The 11,807-nt window shown below is 39.3% G+C and overlaps 1 protein-coding gene across 1 annotated transcript; it reads right to left on the bottom strand.

Annotated features, from left to right (window-relative positions):
- Positions 1–4,561: 4,561 nt before the first annotated feature.
- ZNF706 (zinc finger protein 706) lies at positions 4,562–11,105 on the bottom strand. The gene is made up of 4 exons (XM_046642345.1): positions 10,871–11,105; positions 7,442–7,578; positions 5,564–5,671; positions 4,562–4,862 (listed from the first exon to the last, which is right to left on the bottom strand). Exons 2-3 carry the CDS (start codon positions 7,574–7,576, stop codon positions 5,576–5,578), a joined length of 231 nt encoding a protein of 76 aa, XP_046498301.1. The 5' UTR covers positions 7,577–7,578; positions 10,871–11,105; the 3' UTR covers positions 4,562–4,862; positions 5,564–5,575.
- Between the last annotated feature and the right edge of the window lie 702 nt (positions 11,106–11,807).

Raw genomic sequence — 11,807 nt, 5'->3', positions numbered from 1 at the left:
ATATACAACTGTGTGCTGGGGGGCTTTGGGGAGAAAAGGAAAAAAAATTAAAAAAAATTAAAAAAAAAAATAGCATATGGAAAGGAGAAAATAGTAACTTTCCAGTGGAGAATCCAGCAGATGCCACTTTAACCAAGTGATGAAAGCTAACAGCACTAGTGATGTCATGTGGGGATCATTCACCCTCAAGATGATGTGATGAGGACACATCTCCTCTGTGGTCTCCTTTCCAAAAACCTGTTACCCCAATGTAATCACAAGAAAAACATCAGACAAATCCAAACCGAGGGATAGTCTACAACATATCTCCATACGCCTCAAAACTGTCAAGGTCATGAAAAACACGGTGAAGACTGAGAAATCATCAGAGACCACAAGAGACCACAAAGGAACGACAGCTAAATGCAATGTGGCATTCTGGATTGGATCTTGGAACAGAAAAGGATATTAATAGACAAAATGGAGTTAATGTTAACATACCAGTAGTTTTGACAAATACCACAGTAATGTGAAATTATAAGGTTAGGGTAAACTGAAATTGGGCAAGACGATATGAGAACTCCCCTGTATTACCTTTACAACTTCTCTGTAGGTCTAAAAATATTCCAAAATTAAGAGTTTATACGAAAGAAAACTTCAGAGATCCAGATCAAGTAATATGTAGAAGTATCCTCTATCAAAATCAGAAGATTTGCCCTAAGGACATCTAACGTGCAGCCAATGCTGCAGATTTCCCTTCCTTCTCAGTAAAAGTGCTTTATGCTAACAGGCAGTACCTCTAATCCCAACTGGACATCTTCCATAAGTCCTTTGGGTGAAATGACGATCAGGAAACAAAAGTCTGAACAACTTGGTACAAACAATATAACGTTTATATGAATGCCTGTGAAAAGGGATTTCAAAATTTGGAATCTAGCACATTTTACCAGATATTTAAATTTCAGTAGGATAAATGAAAAAATAAACATAGATTCAAGGCCTTTAAAAGACAAATCTCACCAGTATCACATGCTCCCATTCAATGAGTAAGAACTTCTGAGTATCACAGAATTTTTTTTAAAACCTACATTTTAAAAAAACACTTCAGTTGTTTGAGAGGTAAGCTATAAACTGTTTGACGTGTGTGTAAGTAAAAGGAGGCAATATTAAGATTTATAATGAGACATCTTAATTTCTACTATTAATTTGATATGTAATATTTAAATTAATATTTAAACCAAGACTGTCTCTGGCAGACCAGGATGTATGGTCCCTAGCTGTAAGACTCATTTTGAAAAACACTGTTACATTGTTATAGAGGAAATATTACAATGGCCTACCTCCTACTAATTAAAGTTTAGTAAAGTAGAACCCAAAATGCAAGTCTCATTCTGAATTTTACAACACAGAAGATAGTGATAAAGGGAGGTACTTATTTGCTCTACAAAAAATCTAGCCATTATTAATAATTTCATGTATAGAAACAACAATGCTGTATACGTAAAAAGTGATTAGACAGTAATATGATTTTAGCATAATTACTTCACACTGTAGCTATGCCCATATGGATATAAATAAATGGTTAAGTCTGTCTCTATATGTGCAGATTTTAAATTTGGAGCCATATTACGTACAAAAAATTATAGCTACAGAATGGCTACTCAAAAACAAAAACAAAAAACCCCCAAAAGATGGTAACTCAGTAAGCAGCTTATCCAAAGAACATTTAAAATAGAAGACATTTAATTTTCAGTTTAATATTGTAATCCACCACTAATATTGACAGGTTGAAGTTTTATGAACAAAACATCTATCTCCTTAGTCAAGTAGATAGATGTTTTATTAAATCTACACATTGGAAGCGCTTAAGATTTTTCTGAAACTTTTACAATAGATAAAATTAATCACCCTGAGAGATTTCAGAATGTAAAGTCACAGTAAACACAACCCCCTAGTGTTGATCTTCATTGCTATACACGCTAAAAAGTATGTCTCTGACCAAAACCGAACCAGATCAAAAACTCCCCCCAAAATAAAAAATCTGGCACAAATGAATTGATTCAGATCCAGTAATTTAAATGTGGCATTTCGGTTATAGTTTTGATTGCAGTTGATTACTCTATTATAGAAAAAGGCCTCGCTCTCCAATAACCACATTTCAAAACAAATACAGTATATTCCACATATGAATAAAAATGAACAAGTGGTTTTTTGGGTAAAATGGTAGTGCTGGTAAATTCTATCTTATTCATGCTACATACATCTCAGGTTTGAATTATGATGTGATTAATTAGCTATACAGTATCTTACTATAAAACCAAAAGTATTGTCTCAAATCTGAGTCAATGTCATTAAGGACTCATCCATTCAATTCAACTAATCGATCTAAGCATTTTTCGTTTTAGTATTATTTTTATATTAGTAGCTAATTACTTCCCCCTTCTAACAACTTACACTTATTCTATATAGCAAGGTTCCACCTTTCATTCTTAAGGAGTATTCCATAGAACCAAAATAGACAGACTGCAGGGAAAACAATGAGAAATCAAAGAAATCTCTTGCCACCCTTAGAACTACCGAGCTCTACACTCAAGAAATGAAAAAAATGGGAAGAGGTAATATAAAAACTCCTAAATTGTAGAAGAAATTAGACTAGTTTAGTTTTAACATCTTCTTTAATAAGACATTACAGCACACAACTGAGCCCCACTGTGTCAGTTAAACATGGGGATGCAGATCCATACGAAGGAGAATGGAAACAAGTTTAATCTTAACCCCATTTCCTTTTGGCAACTAATGGAGATACAGCATACAAACGGACCGAGTCTCTCTCAGGGTAATTTATCAAGTCTTTGAAGACACCATAACAGTTTTATAACAAACTTTGCTGTGATCTGTTAAAGAATCTTCAAATTAAATAACAAGGAGGTTTAAGAAATGTAATTTTCCCCTTACAGCAGATTTAACTCGAACACAATAAAAGGAGATTGTACTAATAATCCTCACATGAAATATGAGAATTAATATCTTATGAAAGATCAATGTAGCTCTTGCCCTACAACTGAGATCTAAATAAAGGTAAATATGGTGTCTTCAGCTGCTTATAAAAAAGGCTTAAATACAAGAACAAAAAGCTTTTATTCTAAATTACAGTTGGTAAAACAAATGAAAAAAAAATTAAACCAAAACTTGCGAATGGTTTTTAAATGATTTGTTACTAAACATAAACATACATATGCTCAAAGCACTTTTAAAAACTTTTAAATTGTAATTTAACCAGAACTTCTATAATACCCACCACAAGCAATTAGGCAAATTCTAATATTCTGGTAACCAACATATTGGGAAATAACAGACACTAAATCTGAAGCTTAGGAAATTAAATACATGAAAAAAATGACTATCTCAAAGTAAGAGTATAAGGATAGGAGTTGCTAAGAAACTATCACCACTGAAGCTTTTCCTTGGAAATATCTTATTTTAAACTTACAGTGAAGACAACAAGGTGGGCAGAATATGCACAGCCACAAAACCAATCCAGTGATGAGTTACAGCACAAAGGGATGCGTTTGTAATCCACAGGATCATATTTGCAGCTCTAAGCGATTACCAGTAAATATTTGAGTGTTCTTCCTAATATATTAACTTTAAAATTTAAACTGAGTTACAGCAGTGTCACTCGTAAAGTTAATAGTTGACAAAAGCAATTTAGAAGAACCCTAAAATCAGTCTTCTTTAACTCAGTAGGATTTACCTCATTCATCTGAACCAACACACTTCCCCATCCTTACAGCCAAAAGAATGTGGATATTGGCCTATTTTAATACTTTTCTAGTTCAGATGGAAGTCATACTATACAGTCTTTGATTTTAGGAACCAGCACAAAGTAAACTCCTAAAATCAACTACTCAACTTAAAAGGAAAAGAGGGAGAACGTTCCATAAATTAACCAAGCCACAAGTCATTCCAATCTTACTGTTAATGCAAAATCCGTTCATAAAATTGGCCAAATCACTGATAACTTCCAAAAACTCCTTCAAAACTTGAGTTTCAATTACAAATTAAAGAACTCCAAGAATTTCCAAAGAATCCAGTATAATTTCTAAAAGATAGACCTTTACCAGTTCACATACGTTCCGTGGTATTTTGTATTAAACAGGCTCACTGATTATTTCATTATGGCATATTCTTCAGAAGCTAATCGTTCAGAAGGGCTCACTGACAATCCAACCGCTTTAGGAATTTATCAGTTATCTACAGAGTATACCTGGTTGGCAGATCATACAGCAAGTTGATATATCCAACCTCAAACAAAGGAAACAATGAGGGGGGAAATAACACATGATTGCACTATACTAAGGCAGCAGGTAAGTCACTCTTCACCTAGATCAGCAGCTGCCGATAAAATACTGTGCAAAAATTTAATGAATGAATCTGTTTTAGTTTAACTAATGAACCTGCCACTGATCTGAGAAAGGGAGACAAGAATTGCACTTGCAATTCTAGCTGAAGAATTCATTAGATTTTTATAAGGCAAATAATGTGGAAAGTTGGAACAGAATTTCTAGAACCATTTATCCTGTGATGTTGTAAAATCAAAGTACTACTTTATTAAATGAGTTATTTTACACAATATGAACATCAATATAATTACAATTGTAAAAAAATTTTTTATAACAAGGATGGACTGATTTTCAGATTTCCAAATCAGAGTCAACTGTACATTTACACAGAATTGTCTTTGCATGAAGCCCAAAAGGGAACAGCATAAAAACGAGTGTTTCTGTAGCCCCTTTATTTTTGCTGATCAACAGTTTGCTAGAAAAGCAGCTGCAGGTTTGTTACCTAAGGTCTGAGAAGAGTCAAAGGTGTCATGAATTCACCTATAAAATATAAGCAAAATTTTCAGTGAATGTAAAGCACTGCACAAATGCAACTTATATGCATTTCAAATGTCTAAAAGAAGCACAATATGCCTAAGCTATCAAGTTAGTCTGATATATCTGTTAACTGGATTTTATAAATAGATCTTTGATGAATTTACTTTAAAAGGAAATAATTCTTAGACACAACCACTCCATCACTCACCACTGATGGGGGAAAAAAACCCAACTACACAGAAAGTGTAAACTGATTATTTTCAAGCAACTACCAAGTTTACACAGTATACGACTACATTTTGCCCTATATTTTAATGCACTTATAAGCTTTGCTAAGCACTAAGTAAAATACTTCCAAAAAGGCACTCAGAAATATTGGTCTGCAGCATTTCTGGGAGCAAGACCCTCAAATACCTATGTAAGTTATTTTCTTTAAGCTGAAAAGTCTCTTCCCTTCTTGGACGAGAGTTGCTCAGCATCCCCTCATCTCATTTTTGGCTAGTCGTAAAAACTAAGATTTTTCAAAGATATTGAAACGATATGGTCCAGAAAAACAGACATTTAACAACTGTAAAGTTAAACATTAACTTAAAAAGGAGAATAAAGTTTTAGCCAGAAGGTAGAAATTAATTTCACAATTACAGAATTTTGCTCTTGTATACAACCTTGAGATTAAGAAATAAAAAGAAGAAAAGGTCAATTACCTGTAAACAACTTTATGCCTGAACATCAGCCAATTCTGGAGGAAGTGGAGTCTTAGGATGCTTGCTCTCAAAGTGCTGCTTAAAGGTCTTAGGGTCTGGCATTTGTGTCTAATTTTAAAAATTGTGCAAAAAAGAAGAGTTAGACCCAATTCATGAAATAAAAATGTATCAACTTGTAAAATCCTGATCCTGATGATGATAGATAATTATGGCAAAACACTTTTAAATTACTGTAACTTAGTGGCTGGCATATGAAAAAGGACCTTGTAACAAAGAAATTCCTAACATATTCCCACATTTCACATATGAAGGGGTGGGTCACATAGAATAAAGTATTCTGTTAACTGATTAACAGTAAACAATAGGTAACATTTACTGAACACGTATTATGTTAAGTACATTACCTGCATTCTCAAAGAAGCTTCTAGTAATCTTAAATTAGTTCCTCCTGTTCTCATTTTACATAATAAGGAAATTAAAACCTGGAGTTTAATTTGCCCAAGACCTGTTTTAACCTAGAATTACATACTTCAGCTCTCAAATATTACACTATACTAACTTCCCCGGGCAAGAACCTTCAATTATTTGTTCTTTAACACAATTAGACAAAACAAGAAATAAAAGTTTTTTTGTTGTTTCGTGTTTTTAAACATGTGAACTACTCTAGTACTATTAGGTCAAAGTATTTCTTCATCAGTAATTTAGTGAAATTTACTCTTATCCTGCTTCTTTCCAAACAGAATCTGAAACTGTTCAATTTCATTATTTTAAGTATATCAAAGCTCAATGTGAACAAGATATTTAATGTAACAGATTTCCTCTCAGATGAATGAGAACTTTTATATAGTTAGGAACTTCTATTTCATCACTAATGACTTCAATAGATGATAAACTTTAGTCCAGGAATCATGTCTTATCAAGATCCCTTCCCATCCATACCACCAACCCTACCCAGGTAACAGAGCTCTGGGGGGGGGAAAAAAAAAAAAAGAGAGTGTGTGTGTGTGTGTGTGTGTGTCTACTGGACCAACCTCACTATGTATTTCTCCCTTGGCACTTTTATTCACTAACTTCAAGGGTGGTGAGCTTAAACAAACAGGGAAGACAGAGACTCTGGATGGGACTTAAAGAAAACTTCTTTGAGGTAATGTGGTATGGCGGTCCAGAGGGTGACCTCCGGAGCAGGACTGCTTGGGTTCGGATCCCAGCTCTTCTTCATACTAGCTGAGTGTCCCCGCACAAGTTAATTTAGTCTCCATGACTCAGTTTACTCTCTACTGTAAAATGAGAAGAAAAGTACTTTCTCTCATAGGGTTGTGTGGATTAATGGGCTCATATATGTAAAACACCTGGATCAGTGCCTGGCACATGGTAAGCACTCAATAGTAGCTGTCATGATCATTCTTCAAATCTAATAAAACATATTAATCCTAGTAAAAGCCCTCAACATGAATATACTCTATACAGTTTTGTAGACGTTCTAACTATGGATGTAGTGAAGAAAGAAAAAAGCTAATTATAAAACAGAGGTATATTCACTAGCATCTTACATAGCTCTAACTAAGAAAGTAGATCTGACTTCTTTACAAAGTTCAAGGTGGATTATTTGCCCTTAAGAAGACATCTTTATTCTGCAGGAGGAAAGGGAATTTACTTTGTTCATTCTTTTCCCCAACACCTAGAGCACTGTGCCTGGCCATAGGAGCCATTCAAAAAATATTTGTTGAATAGTTGAATGAAGATGGATTACTGGCTCTCAAATCTACTATTTCAAGTAAAGCATTTATTTTGCCATGGTTGCAAAAATTTAACCTATACAAGCTCATCTCTAATGAAAGACTTGCCCACTGGAAAGCTATGTCTTTCAATGCCCCTTACCCTACAGACAGTGCAGGTATATATTAAGGCAGCTTTGGCAGCAGCCTTTTGGTCATGTCCTTGTTTCTTCTTTTGTCCAGCTTGCTTTTTGGCATTTTTCTGCTGAGACTGAATCTTCTGCTGTCCACGAGCCATATCTAAAAACAGAAGTTGAGGCATTAGAGTGATTTATTCACTCAAACATAGAGTAATCTAAGTATGATAACACTTCCAGAGTTGAAGCCTTAAGTTTTATAGAAACAGTTGTTAATTAAAATGCATGGGTTTTCAAATTGTCACATACAATGCTACTAGAGGATGAGCTGGTATAACCACTGTGGAAAACTGATAGTTGTCCACCCTCTACCATAACCAAGCAATTCCACTTTTCGTATACAGTATCCAACAGAAATGCAAACATATGTACACCAAAAGACTGTACAAGAATGTTTAGAACACCAGTTTCCAACATAGTCCAAATACCTATTAATAGTAAAATGGATACATACCTTGTGGTATATTTATACAATGGGAATACTATGCAGCATGCAAAAGGAAGGAACTATTGTTACAAGTAACATCAAGGTTGTATCTCAGTGTTAAAGGAATGACGCCAGATGCAAAGAATATATGTTGTATTAAGTCCAAAACAGGAAAAGCTAACCTAAGAGGTAGTGACTCGGAAGAAAGGGCACAACCGGGGATTTATGGGGTGCTGATAACGTTCTATGTCTTGATCTGGGTAATGGTTATATAAGTGTGTTCATCTGTAAAAATTCATTGAGCTACACCTAAGATTTGCGCACTTTGCTATATGTAATCTCCAAAAATTCACCAAAAAAGTTTAGCTCCCTTCCCAATCACTTGTTTGATCACTTTGCAAAGATACTTTTCCCCTTCTGGTATTCACTGTTGTGACTTGAGCTTCTTCCAACTTTATGAGAAATAAGAGCCATCTTCTAAAGCTTCTAAAGGAGATCACAGGAGCAATGGAAATTGTTCTCTTAAATACTTAGGTTTCATAAAACTACTGTGCTATTCTAAATCTTCTAAAAAATTGGTCTGTGCAGGATTGCTGGACATATTATTAAATAAGATTAAATTAGTTCCCAGTTGAGAGAATGAACCTCGTAAAAAGGGAAGGAGTACCTTTCCAAAAATGAAAGATACCTACCACCTTTTACTTCTGACAGGCTGAAATGTACCAACACGGATTAAAAATAATTAAGTTACTGAAAAAAAGTTACTTTTACTGTTTTCATTAAAATTAAAGTCTATTAAACATGAGTTAAACCTGTTCATAAAGGGTCTATAATGAGTCTCAGCTGCTTTTTAAATAATCAAAATTGAGTCTTAAGTGGAATTCCTACGTATAGCTTTGACTAGCACTGCAATTACATTTTAAACTTTTAACTCATTGAAGGACATGAACATACAACAGATCTACATCAACTTTACCAGAAAGCAGTGCTGGCTTTTTCTGAGTGGAACCCTAACTTTAATGGATATAAGGGCAAAGTATTTCATTGAAACACCTGAGCTTCTCTCCCAAAAAGAAAAAAAGGAAACTGAAAAAATAAATACACTAATTGGACAAATTCTCACTAGCATTTAACACTGAACTGCAAGTCAAATAAAATATAGAAGAGGATCAATGCTTTTCTAGGAAGCCAGCTGAGTATTTTAACAAATTACAGAAATGTTTAGTATGCTAGCCTAATATACAAACCCCATTCCCAAATAATGGTAAATACTACCAGATGTGTTAGTCCTTGAAGACTAAACTTCCATCTAAGTTTTTTTTAAAAAGCAAATCCTTATTAAATCCAAGCCAAAGGAATGATTTTTTTAAAATATATTTAAGTCCAAATCTTACGGCAAGCTTACAAACCTATTCCCACGGAAACAGGTTTGGACACTTCTGCATCATTCGTACGACAGTAGTTGGGTGTTCAACTTTATGTATCCCAATGTTTTATAAAGCTCTTAATGTCTCAATGTCTTGGTATCAGTTCCCTATGTTAGACTACTTTGGTCCTCTCACGCATCTGAACTCTTCCACACAATGTATACTGTGTATGTTAATACATCGATTTTGTGGGTAACCTCAATTGTTTTACATTGAAAAAGACTTACAAAATGGCACGCCACTAATTCCAGAAGTTTCTTTGGTAACTAGAAGTTATTAAGTATTTTAATAACATTTTCACCCAGTGATCTGTACACAGCAAAGTCATTAGATGTACCTTAGTAACTTTTCCATTTAGAACTTCGCCTAAAATATAATACGCATAGATTTAACCATTTTCCAGTCATCTAATAATCCTAACAAAACAGCCATAAAAACTTTAATAAAAAAACTGTAGTTGCTTATTCTTATTTTTAAAACAGAAAACTTAACACCAGGTAAAGGAAATCGAATCAGTCTAAAAACATGAGGTAGGCCCCTAACTTCTAACAACACCCTGCATCGATTTCCTTTCTGAAAGCCGAAATGCAAACGAACAAGCCACCTGCTTTTGGACAGCTCAACTTAGGACTTGCTCTCCAGCCAACTGAATTTTCTACAAAATCTTAAGCATAACTTCTCCTTGATTAAATGCGACAAACTGAGGGGCAAGAAGTCATTTACAAATACCTTATTGCTGGTTTTTAATAGAATTCGTTAGTGTGGTTTTCCGAAGGGGGCTGCAAAGAGGGAAGTGGAACGAATGAGTTCTAAAATGAGGAGCTCTTACAGGAGGCAACAAGTAAGCACTGCCCCAAAGATCCTCTTAAAATCAAAACAAATGAGTAAGAGAAAAAAATTCTTGATCCAGGAAGTAGGATCATTCTCCATAACCATCTGAAACGAAGAGGCCCAGGCAGTGATGAACATCCCGACCCTAGCTTTTAACTACATCCTTTTGGAAAGGGGAGAGAATGAAAGCCAGGAGCAAAGTCTGTTTCACCCCACACTTCACTGATCCCAGCTGCAGCCCGGGCCACCTTCCTTCCCAAACCTGCCTCTCCCGCCTCGGGCAGCCCCTTCCTCTTTTCAGCCACGAAGAGCCACACAGCCCCCACCGACCCGCCACTCCTCTCGGACCCCGGCCCGAGACGCGCCTCCTGGAGGCCTTGGCTGCCCGACACCCGGCCCCTTCGGCCACGGGGAGCCCCAGCCCCGAGAAACCGGCCAGCTGCTGTCGCCAGGGAGTAAGGTTACCGCTCCGCTCCCGCGGCCGGCCTGAGACCCGGCCACCTGCAGGGCCTGGCAGGCGCCCGAGCTGCCCCTCTTTCCCGCGGCCCGCGCCGGGACAGGACGGGCCCGGCGGTCCCCAGGGAGGCGGGGGCGGCCGGCGGCCTCTTGCGACCTGCGGTGACCCCCACAGTCCCTGCCGATCCAGCCGGGGGCCCCCACCCGGTTCCCAGGCGTCCTGCGGCGTCAGCGCCGCCCCCACAGCCGCTCACCCGGGCCGGGACAGTCTTGCGTCGGAGAGACCGCGCAGCGCGAGAGGGCCGGGGGAGGTGGCCGGAGGGAGAGGACGGGGGAGCGCGCCCAGCACCGCTTCGGCTCCTCCACCCGCCGAGGAGGAGAAACTGGAGAGCCCGGAGCACAACAGCCCGCGCCTCGCGCCCGCCGCCGCGCGCGCCGCCGCCTCAGCCGGGGCAGGCCACTCCGCCTCGTGCCCGCGCACGCCGCGCAGCTCTCCCAGTAGCCCCAGCGCCCGCCCGCTTCTCGCAGTCCCCGCCCACTCGCCTGCGAGCTGCGGCCGCATCCCCCGCCCCCACCCCGCTCGCACGCCTGCGCCCTTTCCGGTCGCGTGGGCCAATGGCAGCGCGCCCTTATTACATAAGCGCGAGGGGGCGGAGCCTGGCGGCGACGGCGGCCCGTAAGAAACGGGAACTGCAGGGGACGTCGCCCTGTGTCCCCGGCGCCCCTCCCCGCCCGCGTGCTCTACCTGGGCGGCTTCAGCCGGTCCTGCGAGCCGCGTGATCTCGGTCCCGGTGTGTCACGGTTCGTAGCGTGTTTCACAAGTCACTGGCTGGCTCACTCCGGCAGTGCCCGGGCCTCGGCTCCTGTGTCCCTCATCGCGCGCCTCCGGTCTCGGCGGCGCCCTCCTGTGCACCAGGCGGGGGAGCGGCCCGGAGAGGAGCGCCAGCGCCGCGGCGGCCTGGGTCACCGACCCGGAGCCAGCCACCCGGGTACCCCGCCGCCCCCGCCCCCGCCCCCGCCCCCGCCCCCAGTGAGGCCCTGAAGTGAGGCGCGCAGCCTTTGTTCTCTCACCAGCCGCCCTTTACCCGGTTCCCACGGAAACCCCGGGTATTTTACCTACCTGGGGTATTTTGTGAGTTCAATTCAAGCCTGGCTGGCTGTCTAAAAATTGCTGGCTAGGCCTCCCTGACC

The sequence above is a fragment of the Equus quagga genome, chromosome 16, assembly GCF_021613505.1.
Source record: "Equus quagga isolate Etosha38 chromosome 16, UCLA_HA_Equagga_1.0, whole genome shotgun sequence".
NCBI classification, from domain to species: Eukaryota; Metazoa; Chordata; class Mammalia; order Perissodactyla; family Equidae; genus Equus; species Equus quagga.
Note: the sequence above shows the minus strand (reverse complement) of the source record. Positions and strands in the feature narration are given on the sequence as shown.